This window comes from Euwallacea fornicatus, chromosome 33 (assembly GCF_040115645.1).
Source record: "Euwallacea fornicatus isolate EFF26 chromosome 33, ASM4011564v1, whole genome shotgun sequence".
Taxonomy (NCBI): Eukaryota; Metazoa; Arthropoda; class Insecta; order Coleoptera; family Curculionidae; genus Euwallacea; species Euwallacea fornicatus.
The window spans coordinates 1,140,026-1,166,310 of record NC_089573.1 but is presented as its reverse complement, the minus strand read 5'-3'; the positions used below and the strand labels follow the sequence as shown (position 1 = coordinate 1,166,310).

Sequence of the window (26,285 nt, the reverse complement as noted above, 5' to 3'; positions counted from 1 at the left end):
TCCAAATGTAAGGGTATTCTACGCCCCGGGGCTGTCACTAGGGATATCTGGATAATAATGAACAAAAGTTTCGTCTGTCGAACTTATATTTGGATCAGGCGCGTCCTGTCTGATAAGGTTTATTGCCTATTTAATAGATGTGGAGATGCCCAAAAGTGCCGAACTTGAAACTGACATCCAAATTACTACTACTGCCGCTTTACCAGAATATTGCTACAGGTCTCCAATTACTTAGTTGGGAATTATAGCGTCAAATTTTGAAACTAATTTAATTGGACCTTTTACCGAAAAATGGCTAGAGCGTTTGGCTTTTCGGATAAATTAGTATCAGTGTCAAAAACGCTTTTGTCGTGGAAAGAAAAGGTAATTTAATTTAAGGGAAGTCTTGTGTATAATAAAAATTTAAGTAGGTCAAAAAAGTAAAACGCCCGTAGTTCCTTCATTATCGACGCTATCAAAGATGTGTAAATAGAAAAGCTGCAGATAGCTGTTGGGCAAATGCGATAACGTGCACGAGATTTTTTTGAAAAGCGGCCGTTTCCGAGATACGACACAAACTTACATTTTTTTTACATGGAAACCATATTAAAAAGTGGGTCTGTATAACGGTCTGTTTTGCCCCTTTTAGGACATACACTGACTTTCAAAAAAGCCGCAATACCAAGAAGAGCACATCGCACACGTTTGAAATTCTGGCATTACGTTGGGTCGGGTACTAGTTAAAAACGATCAAAATATCAAAAAAAAATTATTGTGAATAAGTGAAAACATTTAATAATAATTTAATAATGGGTGGTATCTCCTCTTAAATTAATACATTTCTGTAAGCCACGTGGCACGCTTAAAATTAAATTGTCAGCATCTTCCTGTGGTATTGTATCCCGGGCAATCTGCACCTGCTCGCGGAGTTCATCTACGGTCTCTGGAGGGCGAGCTAAACGTTGAAGTCTCCGACCCATTATATCCCATACATGCTCTATTGGGGACAAATCTGGAGACCGAGCTGGCCAAGGCAAAGTATCCAAATTTTCAGCTCCCTAATACCTCAAAGTATCGTTGGCTACATGTGGTCACGTATTATCCTGTTGAAATGTGCTTCCAGGATGGTCGTGCATGTATGGTACAATAACCGGTTCTAAGACACTATTAATGTACCTCTGAGCATTTAATCCATCATAAATGAGAACAAGAGGAGACCGACTACCATACTGGATGGCACCCCAAACCATGACACCTGGTGTTAAACCAGAATGACGCCTTTCCAAAAAGTCCAAATTTAATCGGTCTCCTCTGCGCCTTCCAACACGTAACCCCGTCCATCAGATCGCCATAAACAAAATCGGCTCTCATCACTGAACACGATTCTTCTCCACTCATCCACCCATTGCACTCTCGGACGACACCACTCCAGTCGGGCCACCCTGTAGTTTCGTGATAATGGAAGCCGACCCATAGGACGATATGAATTTAGTCCAAAACTTCGAACTCTGCGATACATCGTACTAAGGGAGACCCTTCGATTTAGGGTGGCTGCCCAGTCAGCACCAAGAGACGGAATCGTTTCAAACGGGGCGCCTGTCGCTGAACGACGAAGTCGCCGGACTTCGCGTCGGTTCGCCATTCTTGAACGGCCACTACCACGATGACGATTTACTGACCCTTCGTTAGACCAATCTCTCCAAGCTCTTGGCACTGTTGATGCGTTTCGATCCAATCTACGTGCAATTTCGCGGAAAGGTAAACCTGCCTCGTGCATACCAACAGTTCTTCCCCTTGCAAAGGGAGTTAGCTGCCGATAAACTGCATTTTGGCGTACACGAGGCATTTTGCACTACCACACATTCCATATGGTACTAACAATAGTACCTTTATCGCTATCCGCCTGTAAAAAAATTTGCAAAAAGAACGATCGTCACAGATGAAAAAGTAAAGAAAAACTTCATATCGCATTAAAATACGAACTTGAAATTTTTAACATTTTTTTCTCTTTACAAGTCTAAAATCATATCAAAATTTTAAATGCATACAGTGCGTTCTTCTTGGTGTTGCGGTTTTTTTGAAAGTCAGTATGTAAGACTTTATGCACTGGTTTTCCAACGTTCCATAATCGTAGCACTTTAACCATTTTATTTAATTTCTTCCTAGCTGATTTTGAAAGTAACAAAATTCACCCTTAAACACAGTGACAATTTCAAAAGCACTTTAACATCTTGCAGTTTTTGTTCTTGTGTTTTAAAATGACTTTTTCTAATTGAGCAAAACGCAATATTGCAGAGCGCTACGTTCAACGGCCGAAAAACGCAGTTAGAGCGGCAGATCAGTAGTTTCAGGGATATTTTCATCGTCACCAGGTCGATTTGTCCACATCTAATAGGTTGCGCGATAACTTGGGAGAGTACGGTTCGTTTGTGACAGCTAAAGTACAAGAACGTAACGAAATTGATGAAATTTCCCATATGGACGTTTTGCCCTGCCCGCACCAAAACCGATTTACTTCCACAAGGCAGATTGCCGAACTTGCGAGTACATCACAGAGAACTGTTTTTAACGTGTTGAGTGAACATAAATTTCACCCTCTATATATAAATGAGCTATTTCCCAAACACTTCATTCTGGCGATGAAATGAAGCGAATGGAGTTTTGCTTACGGTTTCGAACCAAGTGTCAGGATAATCCACAATTTCCATTTAAAATCCTTTCCAGAGATGAAACAAAATTTACGAACGCTGGTATTTTCAATCGATATAATGAACATGTATGGTCGTAAGAGAAGCCTTACATTGTTGAACCAAGGAAACCACAAATTAAATTTGGCTTTAATGTTTGGTGCGGTGTTACTGGCTCGACAATAGCTGATCCCGACATTTTTGCTGATAATTCAACAGGCAAAAGCTATTTGAACTTTTTACAATACGATTTACACAATGTTCTGGAACAGCTAAATTTAAATGTATTTAGAAAGCTCGACGTAATCTTTTAACGGTGAGAAATTTTTCGGATTAAACTTTTCCTAATTCTTGGATTGGGATAAATCAGCCAATCGCGTACCTGAGTGATGACGCGTAGCCCGCGCGCGCGCGTATGACTTTGGGCTTTTTGGTGGGGAAACTGTTAACAATAAAGCGTTCAAAAGGACCTATGAAACTATGAATGACTTGCAAATAGCTGTGAATTGGGCATTTCGTTCTATTAATAGATGTTCTCTTAAGAACGCCACCAACTCTATTTTAGAAAGTGTCAAACGCGTACTAATGAAAATGGCGGCCTTTTTGAAACTTACTTATGACGATCATTGCTTATTCACTTAGGTACTTGTTTACTAAATGACTTAGCATATTATATACATATAGAAGGTTTCGTTGTACACGACTTATAATTATTTTTAATTCTGTAGTTGAGTTAATATTTTTAACTCGAATGCTAAATTATTGTTTTTTTTTAGTATTTTATTCAACGAAAGTTTCTGACGAATCTCGCATATAGAAGTTCGTTATAGAAGATCGAGGAAAAAGCTCGTTAATTCGACATTTCAGTTTTAACCAAAGGCCAAGTTATATACTTTTTCTTGATTGTAAGTAGATGCATATTGAAGGGAAAAAAATTTTTAAATCTTTAAAAAATCGAAGTTTAGGTGGAAAAAAGTCCGCAATTTAACTCTGCACCTTGCGCTTTTTCGCATCCCTTTAGTTGTTTTGTTTTGCAAAAGATTTGTCGCATTTAAAAAGTTTTCAATTTCTGTATAAGTTATTTGTACATAATACGCCACGATCTCTAAAGCCGGAAGAGCCTCTTGAGCTGTGGAGATTAAAACTTCATTATTCCTGTTAACTCTCTCCCCATCGCCTGAACCGCTTTCATGTTGATCATTGGCAGTTATTTGAAAAATGTCAGTATCATTAAGAGATTCAGCGACTTCCACATATTCATCAATCATGTCATATTCATTTAAGTTAATTTCCTCAAAATCAGAAAGGTGCCGGCTTTCGGTTCATTTGCTTGAATCTTCAGCAGCTCGCTCGCAGGAGCATCTCCCGACTGTTCGTTACAGCCGACCCGTCCTGAAGGTGATAATTGTGGTATTTTATAACAAAGTGTTGGTTACATGTGAGTTTGTCATAACCGAATAAAAATACATGAGCTTCATAGGAACTTGGACGGGACTTTTTTATTCGCTTGTTATGACCGAGTGCGTATTGCAACACATGTTTTGTTACAGCCGAGTTCTGCTATATATCAATATCCGTTAAGACCTAATTGCACCGGCAAGTTTAACGCAGCATTAGCGTGTACAGTGATATATATTTGGGTGTAAAATATTTCCAGTTGCTATTTACTGGTAAATAAGATAAAGCATATATTTATTTTAAATGGAGTGGTTAAAAGTGCTAAAATTTTGACATTTTTGAAAATAAGCATATCCACGGTTATATCATTAAAAAGGCGAAACAACATGCTAATTTATAGGCCTATTTTTTAACGTGACTTCCATTAAGAAAACGTATGTTCGTGTCATTTCGGAAATGACTGCTTCTCGAACAGAGTTATTTATTTTATCACATTCTCAGAGTAATTACCTGCAGCTTTCGCATTTACACGTTTGCGATACCATCGATAATAAAGGGACTACGGATATTTTAATTTTTCATCCTAATCGTAACTTAGATCGCAAAAGTGCAAACCTTTCCCCATTTAACCGACCCCCTGGTTCTTTTGACTTCGACGATCCCTTCACGATGCACGAAAAATGCTCACTCTGTATAATGACTGCAATGTTGCTCGAAAGGTAATCTGATTGGGGTGTGTCGAAAACAGTGAGAATTGATCATTCCGGCGTCGGAGAGAGCACTCCCACCAAAGTCACAACGTTAACGTCCTTTGCCCATTGTTGATCCCGAAAAATCGATTAAAATCACTATCATATCGCGAATTCACCAGCGTATCAGGCTCATTAATCAGTTTATCCTAGACCTACATTTCTTGTCTGTTCAGCTTGTAAATCGATAAAGGTGTAACAGAATTTCCTTTTACCAAAAGTTCCACGTGTAACTGGCTTTAATGCTCTTTTCTGGGAACATTTATAGGCGGAACGGTGCAGATTTAAGTACTTCGGTTTGGCGGTGATGGCTGATCCATCGGGTAATTGGTTCCGGCTTAAAAAACACCCGCAGTTTTGGGCAATTTGAATGGAACCTCCATTATGATCGTGAATTGCCTTCGAAGCGCCCGGAATTCGTTTACGAAAATCAGGCATCAATGCCACAATACGATTACGAGGCGAACTCAAATTTAAAGGATCCGATTACGAAATCTTGTCACGTGACTATTGCCAATTATTACGACATCGTGCGGCAAACTGGAAATAAATCCTCCGAATCCCCTCTTATAGATAATTATTTTACTCCATCGAGCTTTGTTAATCGGTATTGAAGGCACTAATCCTCCATATAATTCTATTTTGTTTATGGCGGCGAAGGATGTCGGCACCGATCTTTGATGGATTAAGTATCACATATCAACAATTCTTATCCCACATGTCACCGACGATGCCGGAATTCCACGGTGAATCCAAACGCTTGAATAACCTCCCCCAATAAAGATAAGCGGACAGGTATGCTTATCAACTAATCGAGCGTTTTAGATAGTATCAATGATAAGATGACGAAAATAAAGGGGTTAAGGCCTTGTGTTCACCTTCACACTGAGATTCTGGATAGCGTGCCAGGAGTTAATTTCCCTATTCACAATCTTAAATCGATGACACCTCAGAAAAGGCTTTAATGGGCGTGTTTCAGAAGAGTTTCGACTCCGGCACGAGGTGCCTGTACGCATAGGAATAAATTGCGGGTATAAATATATCTATCGTTAAATTAAATAGTTTAAAATTGGCCTCATACGTCGTTGATTCAATATCAGAAATAAATTGATATCGACTGGTTGATACTATAACTTACGGCGAAATTTAATTTGCACTTGATCTATTTTAAGACCATTTGGATGTGAACAATTTTCATATTTGCGGTTTATTGACAAAGTGAAATTTTAGTCTGGCATCAATTTAAGCTTGATTTATTCTTCTATTGATTATTACAAACGAACAGCCTTGCCCCACATTATTATTTATTATTAGTACCTTTAGTCGGGTCCGTGGCAGTGGGTTTTTATTTAAATTGATAAATAAACTGAGCCATTAATGGGCCTCCGTAGTGAGTAATGAAACTTAATTCCACGTGAATTTCTAATCCGGCGATTTGAAAGTCCCAGCAACGGCTATTAAGCACAGTTTCCTAGCTTCGTTTTCCTAATACTGGGTCAACTTTCGATTAGATAAAGCTGCTATTTCTTGCGAAAATTCTGAAGTTCATCGCGGTCTTGCCAATCGATAAAGATGGAAAATGTTTCTTTTGTTCCTTTGGCAAACCGCTTCTGTATAAGAAAATCCCACCAACTCCGGAACCATCGTGGTAATACTTGGTTTTTACGTATCGCAGAATCTGACAATACCGGCAACTTCGCTAATTACGCAGTTATGTAGCTGAGTTAATTTTTGAATGGAGGAGCTAACGGGCAAATTAAACACCTCAACAACTTCATGGTAATTACCGTAGGCGTAGCCTAAGCCGGTTGCTAATTGATTTTGAGAAACAAACAGATGTCTTAGCACAAAGGTGGGGAAAATTCTCGATTGGGCTCTTTTGCCGTAAATATCAAGCTAATTACTTATTTTTAGCAAGACAATTAATATCCCCCGGAACGTGGAGAAAACTTCCTTAATACTTTTTTGTCAAATTCTTCTTGTTGAAGACGACATGTTGGCGTTGATTGATTATTTTGCTTAAGCTAACCACAATAGGGGTTCGAATTAATCCCGCGATAATAGTCCTTCACCTTTTATTTTTAACCCTTTTTACTAAATGCATGCTGTCCCTTTTTTTATCGACCTATTAGTTGCCAAGTCAAACACACCTCTAAAACTACAATTCAGAAATTTACCTGAATTAATGTGGACTTTGATACGCGCAATAAACAAGCACATTTCGTAACAGCATCGTTTCGCATGCTATTAGGACAGATTCTAGAATAATATTTGCTTAAATGCACGGGATTTATTTCTATTGGGGCGCAGCAGACTGAAAATAAGCTCCCAAACGGGCAAAGGATTAAGGTTTCTTGGGAATCAGAATATTAAATTGCTCAAGTGGATTTGAATCACTTCAACGTACACGAAAGTTGTTTATTAATTATTGCACTCCCAGTTGACATAACTTAATGGGGCGCGACTTCCGTTTGATTGAAAAACAAAAAAAAAACACATTTGTTCAATAAATTAAAAAAAAAAATCACTTTCCTCCCCGATGTTTTTGTTTCCATTGACGCCCAGTGATGTTCCAATTCGTTAATTTAAAGTTTGTTCAAATGTTCCAATTCGATGCTCAAAATTAATTGGACTGGGATGCATGAAAAATGGGTCTAATGATTTTACGAAATAATACTAGTTTCCTTCTGCTTCTATATTTGGCTACCGAGCTTTAAAGACCCGGAACGGTTAGATGCTTTCCAAACGGAAAAACGGTAGAACAGAAACGCTGAATGTAGTAAGGGGCCACGATCAGCTATGCGAAACTATTAGGTGTATACCTATGACTCCGCGTTTTTATTTCCAGTTCTATTTTCTTTGAAAAAATATTTCTTTATTAGAATCCTGGAAAATGGGAGTGATAATACCTATGCCAAAAAATCGACTGGACCACACGCTCGCACCAAACTACAGACCTATTACCCTACTAGCGGTGCTAAGCAAAATCCTTGAACATATTCTAAAAAACAGACTGCAACAACTGGTCGGAAACCACATACCAAGCTATCAATTTGGCTTCAAACCAAAAAATTCGACCATACACCCGCTGTTCGCCCTGACGAACAACATACAAACTACGCAGCTGGCAGGGGGCAAAACGGCGAGCCTACTTATGGACATTAATAAGGCTTTTGATAGTGTCTGGCACAGGGGGCTGCTATACAAATTACACAAACTGAAAACACCAAAATACCTAATCTACTTAATCAAAAACCTGCTAGAAAACCGACAACTTCAGGTACGAATTGACACTGCCCCCTCCTTCCCTTTCTCCCCGGAACAGGGGCTACCACAGGGTTCGCCGCTCTCACCGCTGCTCTACAATATATACTGCTACGACATATACAACTATGATCTATAGGACAAGGAATATATAGACAAAACATCATACATTTTGCAATACGCGGACGACACAACGCTGATTGCACACGACAAAACTACTAAGGAAGCCGTGGAAGAGCTTCAGACGTTGACAAACAGAACCATGACATGGTTTTACAAATGGAGACTAACGCCAGACGACACGAAAAATCAACTTCTACTTTCAAATCACCACATCAAAGACAGCTCACCAACGATAATGGCAGGCGGACACACGACTAAACCAAGGAACGACGTGAAGTGTTTGGGAATAACAATAGACAATAAACTAAAATTTACGAAACACGTACGAAATATTCGACTAGAAATCATAAAAAGGGCCAAACACTGACATACAAAGACAAAGGGATTAGTATGGAAACCACCATAAAAATATGCAAGACCATATGCAGACCACTATTGGACTATGGGCACGTACTGAGGGCAAATGCAACTGAAAAAACAAGCAAACACATACAGACTACAGAACAGATTGCACTAAGACTAATCACAAAACTAAGACACCCCGAAAACCCGTTACACAACCCACCTAACCAACTACTGTATGAACGCACAAACATGATAATAATAACAGAAAGACTACGACAACTACAGAACAGATGGAAAAAGAACACCAACAACTCAACTATACTGAGCCCACTTGGCTTAACGAGACAGACAAGACAATCCCGCCTCCTTTTCCCTTCGAACACCCTTTGGGAGCACTTCCAGATGTAATGTGATAGCATTTAGTCACCAAAAGATTACCATTGTACCACAGGCAGAAAGACCTAACAGGTCGATAGCCTATTTCCGAGGAAATAAAGATTGTTTATATATATTTCTTTATTTAAGGAATTTCATTTCATATTTTGCTCCGTATTACCAGCTTTCTATTTACATATGATAATTGCTATATGACTTTTTAAAACTTTTCAATTAAGGTTTAAATATGTCCAATTTTGCGCCGAATAAACATCGTTTGCAGGAAGCTTTGCTCTTCCTTTTCCGTCTTAAGAAAACCGCCACTGCCGCTCACCAAATGCTCGTTGAAGCTTATGGCAATGATGCTGCATCTACAAGAACTTGCCAACAATGGTTTCAGCGCTTCAAATCGGGTGATTTCGACCTCAACGACAAGGAGCATGGTAAGCCATAGAAAAATTTTGAAGTCGAAGAACTGCAGGCTTTGTTGGACGAAGACGCCGCGCAAACGCACGAACAGCTCGCATCTTCCCTTAACGTCACGCAGACGCACAAAGCGCTTTCGGTTCGTCTTCACGCTATGGGAAAAATTCAAAAGGAAGGAAAATGGACGCCTTATGAATTGACGGAAAGGAACAAGGAGCAACGAAAAACGACGTGTGAGATCTTGCTTGAACGTTTTCAAAGAAAGTCTTTTCGACATCGTATCGTGACCGGAGATGAAAAATAGCTTTTCTTCGACAATCCAAAGAGGAAAAAATCGTGGGTGAGCCCGGGTGAGCCAACAACTTCGATCGCAAAGCCAAATATCCACGGGAAGAAGGTATTGCTCTGCACTTGGTGGGACCAGCGCAGCATACTGTATTACGAGCTTCTCCAACCTGGCGGAACAGTCACTGCCAATCGTTACGTCCACACACTAGTGTAGTTGCGTAATCAACTCGCAGTAAAGAGGGCAGAATGGGCGGATCGACACGACAAAGTCATACTGCTTCATGACAACGCAAGGCCCCATGTCGCTCAACCAGTCAAGAACACCTTGAAGGATTTCAAATGGGAAGTCTTACCGTGCCCGCCACACTCGCCAGATATCGCCCCGTCGGATTATCACCTTTTCCGTTCGATGGCTCGCGGTTTGGCAGAGCAGCGCTTCCAGAATCGCCAAGAAGTCCAAGAATGGCTTGATGAATGGATCGCTTCAAAACCGACGAATTTTGCTTACGATGGAATCCATAAACTGCCTAATCTCTGGGAAAATGTTGTCGTTAACGATGGAAATTATTTTTAATAAACGTTGTTATTAAATTTATACAGTTTCAAGCAGTTGAAAATGCGTAAAAAAACGCGGAGCCATAGGTATACACCTAATAAATATTGAGTCGAGTTGCTCAGAGCTCCGCTGAAAGTGCAGTTCGTCATATTAAGTTAAGAACGACACCCACAACATATAGAAATCCGTAAAATCATAATTTAGGAATTGGTGTAATGTACAGAAATTTATGTACAGAAAGGTTCTGACCCACAAGTTTTTGTCAAAGATTTCCTTACTCAGCATCGGAATGCGCACGCTGCCATATTCGATGACCAACCCCCCTTCGTCCTCGTATTGCAACCATACCGTTCTCCATGGATTTCGAATCGTGCTCTTTGTGACATGGCCCAGGTAATCCGGTAGGTACAGGGACGACACAGTCATAACGCCCAGCGCAACGACTGGACCCAGCAGGTGTCCCTGTATCCTTCCGGTCACCGCCTTTCATTGCAAATTAAAAATCTGAATATTCAGAATGTAATATGAGATTGAAAGACTGCAAACCGAGAAGTTCTCGATATATCGACGAAGATACAATGAGAGATTACAAGGATGTCACAAACTATCTCATTGAGCTTCGCCTTGAGTAGCTCAGTGGTCCTTCCCCACGGGAATCTAGGTTCGAGAATAACATCCGTCTAAGAAGCTTACTTTTATGGGGTTAATTTCGCAGAGTCGAAGTGACCCGGCTCTAGCTTTTTCTACGCTTAAAAGAACCCCAATACAACGAACGAAAATTTCGCCGCATTTCACGCCACCATAGAGTCGGCCGATGAACTGTCCAGAGGGTCAGAAGCAAAGAATATAGTGGTATCAGCAGCGAGGCGAGTGTATGCTTCATCATTAGCACCGCGTAACAGGGAGTTTATAAATATATGGAGGGATATTCAGACATTAATTTCTTTCCTCCTTAAGGCTTCTCCTGACACTTCCACCCCCATGTATGATTTCCGGGTATGAAAATGATTGCTCATAGAGTTGTAGCATCGGAGTTCATCCAGCAGAATGCCATAGTTGACACTTAAATGCGATGCATTCGGTATCTTAGAGACAAATCCAAGACTGCACATGGACGTTATTTGATACCGTCTTGCCGCCATGGATTAGTCCCATATTTAACAAAAAAGGAGACAAAAACACTAATTCCACATCAATTTCTTCTACATTAGTTATGAAAATATGTACAATTTCCGTACACAGGAGCCTTTGGCACGGTATATTTAAAAATTGCATTTCCAACATTGTCAGATCAGTTCGAATTTCCTATATTTATATACGAGGTTAGTCCCAGAAGTACCTGATCTCGCACTTAAAGATTTTTTTTTATATTACGCTATTCCTCGACTCAGTCTCTTTTGAGATTAACACACTTTTATCAGCGATGTCTTTTGGTTTCTATACTCTGTTTATAGTAAGACGCTTCGAATGTTTTGAAATAGGCACCGACCTCAGACTTCACCTCTTCATTGTTGGCAAACCTTCCTCAACGGAGCTATTTTTTCAAGTATGGAAATAGAATATGGTCTGAGTGGGTTAAATCTGGCGAATAGGGCGGGTCGGAAAAGAGTTCGAAATCAAGTGGATTGATTTTGGCCATCGAAATGCGGCTTGGCGCCCTCTCTTGATGATAGAAAATTTTATTTTTCGTCAAAATGCGGTCGGTTTTTCCTAATTTCTTCGCTCAAAGGCTGCAATGAGAATGTATGGTATTCTCCGTTCACGGAAAACGGTTCCAAAACAAACGCAAATCAATGTAGTACCCTCAAACTTTGGACGTAAGCTCTTTAAGGCTAGGTCTTCGCAATATAAGCAAATTTTTAACAAAAAAATCAGCATCTATAAGTCAGATCGGGCAATTCCCGGACTATCCTCGTACTTCTAGAAATGCATAAATTTACAAATTTCTGTGCAATCTGGCAACGTCACACTACGCGACTTTTAAATAGATCGTACCTATGCAAAGTCCCAGATAGAAAATTTTACTATTTTTCGTTAATTGGTTTATCGTGTGTGTGACCGTTCCGCTTCTTTCAAGTGAAGTCAGAGCTGTTCCTAATCACTACTTCCCGTTCCCAATCAAATTAGGAAAATTGTATTCTGGAAGAAACCCAATTTGAATTCTGATACTGTCCTCCCAGCCAAATGGCGATGTTATATCACTGAATAAAACAAAACTGGAATGCGTACTGAACAATATATGGAGGTGACAACGTTACATACTCGTATTTTATTTTGAAATAGATCGTGGTAAGAAACCGCTTGATACGAAGTGCTTTCTTCCGTTAAGCGGTTTGATAGAAATTCGCCGCTCTAGTTTTTTGAAAAACCCTGTATAACAGGCAATTGTTCTTACTGAGCACATTTAGAACAGGTTTTTTGAAAATTCTGAAAACGTTCGTTCAACTCAGGCTGAGCGAACTAGAGAATTGAGGAAAGTGACGAGGAATTTCTGCAAAATTCTACTAACATTCGAATTAGGTCAGGTTGGTTATAACGTGCTAAAAGATTCTGAGCATGTTCGCAGCAATTCCGGTTCCTATAGAGTCGTGAAAAATGCCATGAAATTTCTGGGAGTGACCGTATCGCCTGAGTTTCCTGCAACATCGAGCAAAAATTTAATCGCGAAAACTCTTTTGGAAAAACGCTTTGGTTTCAAGAGATTTGAAATTAAAACAGAAATCTCCTAGAGCCCCTCAAAACCGCAGCAATAAGTTCATGCAATGAACTCACCAAGAGCGAAACCGCCATTAAAAAGTTGTTAGACATAAGTAGGTAGAGGAGATTCTAAAGCTTTGAAAAATCAGTGGACACTTTCAAAATCGCGGAAATAGGAATTAATGCGAGTGTCCATCGACACTGCTGTACACACATTTCCATTCTACGATTCATCAATTTTTTGAAGCCTCGGCCTGTTCTCACTTATTTTTCGTAACTAATTGGAATATGATACATTTTCATCAAAAACTAACGCCGGAGCTGAAAGTTTTTGGGTAGATACCACGTTGGTGGCCATCAGAATGGAGAATTTGGAACGATGAATAATTATTCAAAGGGCTGAAGGTAATAGCGTACATTGAGAGACGGTTGAGTACTCTAAGATGCCCTTTCGTTTTGATGTTATGATGTGATAAGCAGAAGAATTCGATTTTTCTTTCTCATTTCTAATTCGTTAATTTATTTCAACCACAAAGCGGTTCCAATAAAACTCTCTTGATTAATCGGAGTGTGGTACGTCAGAAGTTATTATTAAGTTTATTACCTAATATTAGAATTAAACATTTAGAGTGATAAATTATTAAAAGGGGTGAAAATGAAAGAGAATATTTAGGGATGGTGGAATGCACTAAATTTGGGAGTTCTGTGTACTTGCAATTGGATGCAGGGGTGGATTAGCTTTTTTTCGAATTCCAATTCGCACATATTAACGGGCCATTGGAAAGGAGGACGTCCCTCGGCTGCCTAAGGCCCAGTTTTGCTTCCGAATAGCAAAAACAAAACAAAACGTTCGAAAACTGTGGAACGTTCTAAATCCGAAAGTTTTGTCCACCGTTTTAGCAGGACAGTATTCCTGCTATAATAAGCGATGCATCGGATAAACAGTTAAATAAAAGCAAACGCTCCCTGAACCTCCGTAAAAGCACTCCTAAGATTGCAGATTATTGCTCTTCGGCTATTTTAGTTTGTGACCCTCGTGGGATCGAGTTCGTCCAAAAAAGTGAGTGAAGGTTACTACATAAATAGCGTAGAAGTTACGAGTGAAGATGACGGGCCGATTTTCTAGAGAGATTTAGAGAAAGATGCGGTCCTGCTTGAACTTAATGGGAGTTTCGGGCTCCCGGGATCGACGGGGTTGGTCCTACTGTGTGAGGCTGCGCCGCTCTCGTAGATTCCATCTGAAACTGCTCCGGCAGTTCAGTCCGTAGTCCGCGTGTCGCGGGATTGTTGGTCCAGAAAGGGCCTTAAAACATCGCCAACAGCATCCCTAACCTCCTTCCGGTGCGGTGGGATGTCCAGCGGCGTCGACGATGGAAATCTGCGCCCCACGGAGGCTGAGAATCCTTGCAATGGCGAGGAAAAACAGTCTCCGGTTGCCGATGGACACTGCTCGCCCACCACGGATACCAATGAACCCAAGACCACCCCTAAAGGTATTTTCCATCCAGTTTTACGTTTTAAGAGCGCGCCAATCCAGACTATCTCGCGCCATCTCATGGCCTCTCCCTGGCTTCACAGCGAACCAACAAAGAAGGAAACTTTGATTTTTTTACCGATTTTGGTCATGTGCACAACTTGAAAGAATATGACACACACCTTTTTATAAACGTTATTAAAACCTTATAAATTACGGTTATCGACGATGTTTATTTTCGATGGAGGTTCTGTGTGATGAATTGATAAATGGTTCTCGAACGACAGATAGATTGACTGATAGTTAGGGTCCTAACAAGAGGAAGTGTTCCTGAACGACTTCGTTTTCCTGAGGGAAGTTCGCACGGTCGGGAAAACAGCTTCCAACGAAAAATTAGTTTCAGGGAAAAATTATTTGGAGCCAAATAAGCCTTCCACCTACCTGCCCTCTATTGTCGGCTCTAGAAAATATTTAAGCAAAGCATAGACTACACATTTAGGTTATCGATTCGAGCTAGCTTACGCCTTGTCGCACACCCCGCCCTTCCATAGGCGTTTAGATCCTGTTGTAGCTAACCTAGATCCTGGTGGGTTTGCCACATTGCCAGACTTATTAATATTTACACCGGATTAGAGGATGTATTCCCGCAAAGAGATTTGCATTATCCTGTTCCGGGGATATGACAACTGTCCCTTTAATAAGGAAAGCTTATAGTAGCTGGATTTCTGTTAGTCACGTGTTGATGCCATGTAAAGGGTTGATTACTTCTTCTGTAACAACAACGTGTTTCGGTTGAGAACGCATTATCGGCAGCAATGCATTGTGCTAAGACAAGAGGTCGGAACTGCCAGATAATAGAACATTTTCTTGTTAGTAAATTAATCTTCGGATGATATTTCGGATCTAATCGTTTCAGAATTTGTAAATTCTGCGAGATTTTTAAGGCATAAATCCGGAAGTTCATAACCGACACTTGCTGCATTTAGAGCTAAATTATTGATGTTTCTCTAAGCTTAGCTAGGGCCGAAAGTCTTGTGAACTCGGAAATAGGAACTTGTCATTGGATCGTTGCTTCGTTTTCATGGAAACTGTGCCTCAGCAAAAATTCCTGGCACTGCACTTCTTTGACATTCAGGTTTTATAAATTATCGACAGCAATCCCTTAAACCTAAGTCGATATTTTGTATATATAATATGTAACAAATTGATTATGATTGTTTGGAAATCTCGGACATCGTAAACGATCAGTGGTGGCTAATGGGAAAAGTTTTGAAGCACTTTGAGAACACAGAGGAAAAAACCTCAGAAAAAATGAATTTGTTCTATCTACTTAAGTTTTTCGAAAAATTGAACACATCCGAATCTCTGCATTTTAAAATTTGTCCCGCCGTTCTTGGACAAAACTAAGCGGTTTTGAAAAAAAAAATTTTTATTTCTCTCCGAGTAATATATGGAATTTTAAAATTTCCATCATCACACTTTTACTCGTTGCATTTTGGGCCTAAAATTCGTTTTTTTAATGGCACATTCATTGAATTATTTCCGATCCTCGATGTCCTAATCAAGTGGAACATTCCTGCTTTACAGGATTTACAGGATGTGCTTCCACGATCGGGACTCCAGGGATTGTTAAAAAAGGTTATTGTAAGGTGCACGGGTTGTCCTTACAAAAATTCAGCTTTTGTGGTACAGAATGCAAAACTTTTTTCCCTGAAAACCGATGTTTTGAAACGTTGCAAATCAAATTTCCTATCGACCTACGGGCTTTATGATATCTGCGTTATATTTTTAACTGATGTTAACTGCCCAAGTGCAAACAGCTTAATGGCAATAAATCCAAACTCAGGTGTGCGGCGAAACCGCGTTAGCTGCAAAAAAAATATCAAGGGAAACTTTTGGTCCATATCTCAATGAACCATTGTGTAATGATACTGTTTTTCCTATGATTATTTATAGGATTATTATGGTAAATACCTTTGAAACCTCAGTGATGTATTGCCATTTATTTTTGCTGAATGTATTATAAGTAATTTGAGTAGAACGCAATACGCAAGTTTTGCACCGCACTGCAAAAGGAGCAGTAGTACCAACTCAGTATTGATGTCTACCGCTGGCAAACCTGGTCAGTCAATATCGTTCACTTTTTGTCACTTCTTGGTAACGTAAAATACGGAAAATGTAAATTTTTAAGAGATTATATGAGTTTCCATAAAATGCTCTAAACTTTTGTTCACTTACGAGACTCTCGTAGTAACTACTACTCTCATAGATTAGAATCAACTTGGGACACACTATATAGATACAGGGCGCATCAATGTATTCTAACAGAATCTGATCATCTATCGAAATCCAATTTCAATTCATATTTATCATACAGAGCATGCATTGGAAACATTTTTTTTTCGCTTAACCACCCTGCATCTTCTACCCGATATTTTATTGTTGTGCTTTCCAATCATGTATCAAATTTAGGGTTATACAGGCTATCTCTAAATGGTCTGGTATAAACATTTTCCACAAATTTCTAGGGGGAAAACATGACGATTTAACGCAATTTATCTTAGTCCCAAAAAGGGGAGGGCTTTAAAAAATACAGGACAATAAAGGAAAAATGAAATAAAGGAAAAATAAAATAAAGGAAAAATTAAATAAAGGAAAAATTAAATAAAGGAAAAATGAAATAAAGGAAAAAAATAATATAATAAATAAATTAAAAAAAAAAAGAATTACTCTGTTTGAAATGGTACTACCTAAGCAAAATGGCACATCGAGGAAGTTTTAGGTGCGAGAAATTAGGAATTCATTTACATTCTCGATGCTCCTTTTAAAGGGCACTGACAGCATAAGGTGAACTCCGTTTAAAGGGGTATAAATTTTTTCCCATCCGGTACAAAATTTATTTATGACTGAATGTGTTTTTTCCTACGTTTTATGGAAAAGAAAGGATCTCGATATAAATCCCTACGGGTATTTTACTTTGAGATATTTGACAGTTTTTTAGACTAAATCAGATATTTCTATAATCTAAGATAACATACGTTTAAGTAAACGTTGGGTACATATTATCCGAAAACTGGATCTAACTACCTCCAAACATATCTCGACAATCTTCAAGTCTAGAAGTTTTTATTAATGGAAGATTCCAAACTCAATGAATGAAAGAAATTGAATACAAATATTTGCAAGGAACATATTATAGTCCCCCACATAAAAGTTTGTTTTTGTTCCTATTTTACATACAATAACAAGATTGCTCTATTGTTAGCAAAGAATGGGGTGTTTCTGTTTGTTCAGCAAATTCGGTCACTCCAGAATCACTTACCTCGGTTCCCTAGGGCACAATAGTTGATACGGATATGTCAGGCGTTCTTACAAGGGTGCTTTCATATAATGTTTAATATGAACCTTTATGGAAGATTCCCTTGTTGGGAAGTGATATAGGAGAAATTTCCGTTTCCCTTTTAATTCTCCACTAATTGGTGTGGAGGAAATGAGCAAAAAAGTAAAATACAATGGTTCGGGTTTGAGAGTAAATATGCATTTCCTCCTAACGCGAAAGCTCTGTCCAGCCCAATTAAGCCAATAGCAAACCGCGCTGAAGGTTTTTACTTGACTCTGCTGCTGGTTTTTCTATTCTCCATTGAGAACAATTAGGGTATTTTCACGTTTCGCAGTTTGTAAAAAAACACAATTTAACATTAGGATAGTCATGCAGGCATTACTATGAACTTTCCATGGTGATTTTTCACAGAAAGATCTAAATTGGTGGTTCAGGTTGGAAACACTTTCCCCAAGGGACGAAATCAGGGAAAACTGTCACGGATAAATTCTACATCGTCATTGGCATCGTGGAAGAAACTCCTGAAAACTTTAACGAGTTGTTATGTTTGATGGCAAATTCAATTGGCTGGAAAGCAAAGTTCAGTTTGTCAGCTTTTCGTAATGGTTAATCCATAACGTTAAGCGATAAAAGACAACAATATACTTCCCAATTTAACTCGACTCCAAAAATAGGTCTTTTTCATTTAAGGATATTTACATACACGCAATCTCTAGAACAAGATAATCGTGTCCATAACGTAAATTTTTTAGAAGAACGTGCAATGCAGAACTAAAATGGAATTGTCTATAATGGATAAAACGCGAGGTCTATTAACACGTGTGGGGTTATAACAAATGATGTCATAAGGGATCGTTACCATGCGATTAAAGTCGTTTTTCAAAAAGGTTTGAAATTCAAGCCATCGTTTGACTTGAGAGTAAACTGAAGGGTGATGTAGTAGCAATTTTATGAAATTTTAATTTCAGATCGGCAGTTTTAACCTACATATCCATCTAGTTTGCTACTCGGAACTTTTATAATTGGCCTGTCGGTTACAAGGATATCTGGTGAAACTTTTTAAAAAGGCAAATGTAAAGAAGACGATCCGGAATGTTGGGGCAAAGCAGGAGGTTTGGTCTCGAGGCTTATTGGGTTAAATTGAGAACGTAGATACTCAAAGGCAAAAGGCAACTAACATCGAAATGTTCATTATTTACTATTTTGCTGCGGGCAATGGTTAGAAATTCCGACCGCCGCGTCTCGTTCCATTGTGGCGCCATCTATTTTGCGCTACTGACTTTACGCGCTTTGACATTATCGTGGCTTTGATCTTGGCGACGGTCGACTGTTTTTAGTACGGGAGTTTATGACCTGTCGGATTAGCAGGAGCGGTATTAATCCAAGAGCGTTTCATATTCAATCACGTTAATCCTTGGTGCGCTGATTAGACGCTCAGAGACGAAAATCTACTATTATGAAATATCATCAAAAAAAAACTTTCGAGTTAAACTTTGTGCGATAATAACACGAACGTTTAATCTCTTCACCTTAATCCCTCCACAATGATTTTGGGAAATTATAAACCATCCATTATTACTTGCAAGTCTTACCTGTTGTAATGCCCATACATCTACCTTGAATTACGCGGGATTAAGGGGATTTAATATTTAATCATCTATGGCATCTCAAAGTAGTCTTGAGTCCTTTGAGCGCAAGTGGTCAAATTAATTCCTTTGAAGTCAAAAACGTTCTCTCCACTCTTCTTAATATTTTCAGATCACGGGCGCTCCCGGAGCATTCCGCAGAAGGGCAAAATTTCCCTGTCCCTTTTTTCATTATTTTTTCACGGCTTTTGAATTTTTAAGAGACGAGATCTTATAACAGGTTTAAGTTTTTATCCGAGTTAAATTGAACGAACCGTGCAAGGTGCAAGCTTGCGAAATATTTACACACGTTGGTTAACCTTCAAAAAGCGGATCAATGAAGGCTTAAGCTTGGAATCCGTAAAAAGTGGTTATCTCCTCTATCGATATTTCGCCGTAGAGAAAAGTGGAGAGGAGTGTTTCTCGATTTTAGATAAGGCTGGTAAAGCAGTTCACCGAGGGCACAGAGCAGGTTAAAGTGGCTGTATATTTCCTACGTATCACTCTGTATCTTGCAGTATAAAACTTTTTTTCATTCGCTCTGTCAAAGTCCCGGGATGTAATTAAATCCCCGCGAGGGCAATTAAAATGCTGATTCCGGAGGCCGCAAAAACAATATGATTGAGGAATATCCTTAAATACACACGTGGAACTCAGATTGGATGAAAAGAACTCAGCTTCGTTTTTATTGTTGGTAAATTTTCGGTTTCTGCATATCTCGTTCGACCTCAAATCTCAATGTAAATTTGAACAAAGTAGGTTTCGATTCATTAATATCCATCCGATCTCTGGAATAATGAATCATCAGAAAAAAAACATAAACAACGGAATTTTCCATGTTGCAACATTTGCAAATCGAGCTTGTTACGATAAGCGGTCGTCGGCCACCCGATAGTTTCGCAAATGTTCGCCTTTCTAGAAAACTGGTATGGGCTAATTGGAATCGACGAACCCGAAAGCTGTAATTAAGGAAAATTGATTGGCTGGCAGCAGTCATCGAGTACGATGAATAAACTATAGTTTTGCGGGAGTCGGAAAGGGAGGTGTACGTGGGAACGCGACCTTTCGGGTAGCCACTTGAGCGTGGCCCCCGAGTCTTTCTAAAGAAGGAATTCGAAGCAGTCTCGATCCGGATGGTCGTCGGCTCGTCAAGGACTGAAAGTGAACGTTTGGGGAGCACGGGCGGGTATTGCCAATCCCGAGCAGCCGAGACGTACACCTGGCAACGTCTCAATCCGCGACCAACTCTGCAAGTCCGGAAAAAGAAAAACCTCGCGGTCATCTGCCGAGTTGGCGGTAAGAGGTCCACCTTAATGCCCGTTTTAAGCGAACGAATGCCCATGACGGACTCCATGGAAGGAAGCGTCATCATTCCATGGAATTGTCAATCTGGAGCGCAACCCCAAACCCCTAGTGAAACCAGGTCAGTAGGGCAAGACCTATTTTTTTACCCAAAGACGGGTATAGACATGCAATAGAACCTCGTATCGCAACATTGTCTCGCAACAAGTATGGACGACATTGTGTATTAGCGTCGCGTAACACTGTAATATTGCAGAGTCCTAGAGATTATCGGTATTTCGTCGTCATATAAAAGAAACACGGGGGTGTCGCACCACTCCTTTGCATGTTCGGGCACAACATAGTCGTGACTTTTTTCGTTTATTTGCATCGAGTTTATTCTTTCGATATTGATGGAACACCAATACGTCCTACTTCTGTAATGGACGAGTATGTTGTCACGCATAAATTTCAGCCACAGCGTGTTGCACCATGCGTAACAAGAATATCGCGCGAGAGGGTGCTGCGATACGGTGTCCTGTTACGTACCTGCGCGCGCCTCAAGATCCAAAATTCGGTTAGCAAGCCGATTGCAAAGCCGAGATTCAAAACCAACTAACTTGAACTAACCTAGATATTGGAGATAAATTGTGAAGTCCTCTTGCATTTGGAGAGTGATAACGGCCCAGAGGTCAATAGCGTTGCGAGCACCGCCGAACGCCAATTGGGCAATTCGATTAGAATTCTGGCAATGAATTATTAAATTCGATTATTTTTGACTTTTTTCTCATGGTTCGCGGAACGTCATTGGATTGACAAGTGAAGTGCACTTGCGGCACATTTTTGGGGTTTTGAACTTAAGAAGCGATAGTGTGACTGTAAGCCACTGTCCGGTGTGCCGAAAGTTGAACTATAGGATAAACACATTTTCATATACGTTTAAAACGATTGCGATGGTCCAACTGTTCATCGCACAAGCAAGAAAGCTCTGGAGGGCATTTACTAAAACGGAAAGGTTGGCTTTCAGAGCCCAAAACTTTCAGACCAACAGTCTTTTTTGCAGGAAGCAAACGACAAAGGAGACATACAGCGTGTTGGCTTGGAAAGAACTACCCTCGGTATCTTGGTCCTTATAGAAAATGTGCAAAGACATGTCGATTTAATTTTCCAAGGAGACATTTCTTAAGTTAGTTCTCTACTGAGTTGCATGCGCCCCCTAAGGAAACAATCACTAAAATCTTAAATAAGAAGGGGGTTGACGTAGACCTCATTCGAAAAGTTGTTCAATTACCTTTCCAAATTTACCCTTTATTCCGTTGAAAGATTTTCGAAAAATCATGTCCAAACACGTGTAAACGCGATTGGATATTACCAATACCGTATAAAAATTGCTTATTAATGCTTTAAGTGTTCCAAATGCTGTCCATTATTTTCTAAACAGCAATAAAATCTGTTTTGAAACCTCACTCTAACATTCACAAAACCTTCTACTCGAATTTCCCAACACGGAGCGGCAATTCTTCTCTTCAATCCTTTCAAATCTTGAGGCTGGGTTTTATAAACAACAGATTTAAGATGTCGGAGATGCCGGAGAAAAAAAAAATCCAAAGATGTTAAATCGGGCGGTCGCGATGGCCACTCAATCGATCTCCTTTGGCCAATCCATCTGTCATCTAAAAATAATCATCTATTGTTTATAAAACGCGGCTGCGAGATTTCGATGGATTAAAGTGAAAAATTGCAGCTGCGTGTAGGGAAATTCAAGTACAAGTTTTTGTGAATGTTAGAGTGGAGTTTGAAAACATGCAATTTATTAGAAAACCGACTCAAAGAATGTCCCCCTGGAAAATAAAATCGACGTGTTTTTACATATTTACATATTTTCTATAAGGAGCGAAATATCGAGGGTGGTTCGTTTTTCAAATTAACGTGCTGTAAGTAGCTACACGGTAATAAAAATAGTGTCATGTCGTGAAAGAACTTTTGAACTTTAGTGATTGTGCGGAATTTGCATTTAGCTATAATCCTTGTTTACGTTCTTTGATTTGGTTGTTACGTAGCTATTTTTAGTTTTTTTTTTAATTTTTTATAAGTTATGAATTATATTTTATTTTTTTTGGAATTTAACGTTGCCTGATGAAGCTCAGGATTTTATTATGTAGCGAGAGACCAAACCTAAAAGCTGCAATTGAGGAAAATTTATCGACTGGGAGAAGTTCTGGAAATCACGAGGCTGTATGTGCAAATCCCTAGAATCGAGAAAGAGAGAGTAGGAGTTATCGTTTCCTTTAAATCTATCTTTCGGCCCGATTCAGCCATTTCGAGAACAACCAAAAGTCATACGTAGACCTTATGTTTTCGGGGAACTGTTAACTTTTTATGAAATGCCGAATTTCTCAAAAAAAAAAGTTAAATATGCCCAAAAGATGTCCGATTGATCGAACTCGAAATTTTAAGAATTCGTAAAAAAGCCGACTTGAAATTGCATTATAATATTCATATCAGATACCTGTTCAGTTTAAGCATAGAACATGCTCGATAAGAGAGCGAGAAAGAATTAATTAATGAACTCATACGTAGGCGACACCATTTGGATATATAAAACGGGCTACCATAAGAGCGATGGTGGCCTGTTTTTTGGATGTGTTGGGGTGATGTCATTGTTCACGCCTTTTACAAATATACAGGGTGATCCAATAAGGGCGCCTCGGACGATTACGGCTTTATTAATGGTTTTGATGAAAAATTACTTTTACCCTTATACGTACGACCTTATAAGCCACATTTTAAAAATATTGTCATTTATACAGGGTGCGCCAAAAAAAGACACAACGCAAACTTCCTTTTTTTTTTTTTTTAATCAAACACCCTATGTTTTTTTTTTTAATATTTGAAAGTAGAAGAAGAAAATAGTAGAAGTTTGTGTAACACTAAATAGGTCTAAGACAAACACTCATTGTGCAATTTAACGAAACGTAAAAATGCAAGGGTCAAGAAAAAAAAATTTCTACCTGAAATGAGGCACTTAATTACCGTTTTTTGGCCGATAACAACAGATACTTCTTCAAGTTCAAAATAGTTCTCTTGAAATTTGATGTACAGGGTGAGCAAAAGTATTAATTACCTCTTATTCTCCTTAACTTAACTCCTTAACTCCCTAATTTGCGGTTCGCTTTTGATCAAATTTTCAGGATGTATGAAGAAAAATCTTCTCTGCAAGAATGTTAAAAGCCCATTGAAAAATTTCCACCGCACAGGAAGTTTTCAAAACGGAGTTTTTTTTAAACGCTGGAAAGCACTCTAAAAGTTAAATTTTCAAAAGTTGCTCGATTACGCAAATTGAGTTTCGGTTTGAATTTTCATTATGCAAAATTTGAACAAAATCAGTCAAAAGTTACGGTTTACAGAATTTTTTTCCGGCTGTGCGGATACTTTTTTGAGTGACTGTAAGTGTAAAAAGATTTTTCATCAAAACCATTAATAAGGCCGCAATCGCGCGAGGCGTCCTTGTGGACCACCCTGTATATAAAAAGACTTACAAAGTAAAAATTGGCCAAACAAAATGCGCATTATAAGGCACCTGAAATCTTTCATTTTTGAATAGCCGGTTTGTTCGGTTGAAATAATTAACTTATTTTGTGAACAATTCAATTATCTCCAAACAACGAATCATCTGATACACATTAATTTGTGCAGATAATTTTATTATTATTATATTATTTATCCAGCAAAATAATTCGCTTATTATTGTATCAATTTTTTGCACCGTTTCACGTTGTCTCCTCCATTGGAGTTGTTCAGAGGGGTTGGTGCTCTTCGATGCGGATCAAATTTCATGAACTAGGTAGGTGTAACTTTTTTAATAACTGCTTTCTCCAGGGTGCAGTATTAGGTGCTTTGTGCCGAAACTATCGCTTCTAAATTACCGTTTTAGCCAAGTTTGCTAAAATGCAATTCCGGAAAGAAAACGCCTCAAAGGGAAATTGCTTTTAATATCGGGGGAAGTGATAATGTTGGGATGATCAGTTGTTCTAAATATCGGGGAAAATGCAAAAATCCAGTTCAAACGAGGCGTGAAACCAAAAGAGATCAATACCGTTATCTGGCCATTGCCAGTTAAGCCTGGTCGAAATTACTGATAACTTATTTAGAGAGAATTGCCTACAATAAAACGGGGGACTATCCCCTGTAATTAAATAGAGACAGAACAAAAGGGAAATGTTTCTAGTTTGGAAGACACACGATGAAAAAGGTCTAGATAACGGTTATTTTTGGAAAACCTTTTCGTGAAATGGAACGACGTCGGTTAGACCCGTAAATATTACGTATTATGTTTAACGAAGAGAGAAGGAAAAACGAAGGGCGTTTGCCGGGGCAAAAGATAAAGTAATAAGAATACTCGACCGATGAAAAAATGAACTAAAATCATCTCTAAATATAGAGAAACAGTTAAGCAAGTCCATTTCGCTTTAATGCCATTGTTTTAGGGGTTATAAATTGGGGGTTGAATAGTTATGGCAAATGCCGTCGTTATTTTTTAGACGTTGTTATTCTAAGCCTCGTTTCAAACAAGCTGTGCAAGTAATCATAAATCCGCAAGAAATTGGTTCAATTCAATTCAGGAATATGAATCCGAATAAATTAAGGGGAAGAAATTTCCGTGCTCCTTTTTCTTTGCCTTTCCCGAAGGCGAATCGATAAACTCGCAAAAACATGATAGACGTTTCGTTACGTAACTGTGCTGTAATAAAATTAAGCTTGTCTCACGTCTCAAATGCATCTGGAAAGGTTTCGAGTACGCACAGGTCATGTCCCGAACAACATGTATCGAAGGAAACTTCGAAGGGCGGAAACGGAACGTGCACAGATCTATACCGTGCGACTCTAAGTCGTCCTCCCCTGTTAAGTTCTTTCCTAAATTATTATTCGTTGAAATTTCGAAAGCGACAAACCAATAGAACAAAAAAGACTCAAAATAATTTTTTATACGTTGCTTAGGTCACGGGTAGCATGAAATGCCCGATTTTTTTAATAAATCGAAACATGCGTCAAGTGATATCCTCGAATTAAAGCTTTTTCAAAACTGAATTCAATGGCGTTTTCAGTGGTGTTAAACGCGTATACATTTGGTGAAAAATTCGATGCTAACTGAACTAAATAGGATGTAAACAATGAAAAACTTGTTTGTTGATAGGACATTTGTTTGTTTTCGATTTTGCGCTCACAAAGAGTCCTTGGTCATTTTTATTTATCTTCTTTTTCTTGACCAAAGCTTTTCTGTAAGAAAGTTGGCCTGTTCCGGTAGAGGATTTATCTCTGAATTTGCAAATTGACACGATCTTTAAACACGATGGCTGCAATGTCCGTCACCAACGAAGGGTACGTGAGTATCCAACTCCAGTGTTCCCTAATCGGTGCATTGGACGAATTGGGCGCGTCTCCCGACCTGCCAGGTCTGCTGACTTTAAGCCCGTCGATTTTTTTGTGAGGGGTCGCTGTTTCATGAACACAAAATTCAAAATGGACATTATTTAATCGCTAGAATTGACCGAGCTGCCCAACAACCCAAACGAGGAGTGCGACTCGGCACCACCACAACAACACTGAGGAATAAAGCCCCTAGGTGTATTCAAAATGACGATTCTTATTTTCAACATAATAGATAAACTGCCAATAAT

The 26,285-nt window shown here is 39.2% G+C and overlaps 1 protein-coding gene across 3 annotated transcripts in view; it reads left to right on the top strand.

Moving 5' to 3' along the window:
* Positions 1–26,285, top strand: part of kcc (solute carrier family 12 member kcc) — a 102,785-nt gene that overhangs the window by 31,083 nt on the left and 45,417 nt on the right. Inside the window, exon 1 of one of the 3 annotated variants that reach the window (XM_066299400.1) lies at positions 14,131–14,380. The exons of the other annotated variants lie outside the window; for them this stretch is intronic. Coding sequence (XP_066155497.1) covers positions 14,239–14,380 — 142 coding nt within the window. The 5' untranslated portion in view covers positions 14,131–14,238. Of the gene's footprint in view, positions 1–14,130; positions 14,381–26,285 lie in introns of those variants that run through there. 3 annotated transcript variants of the gene reach the window in all.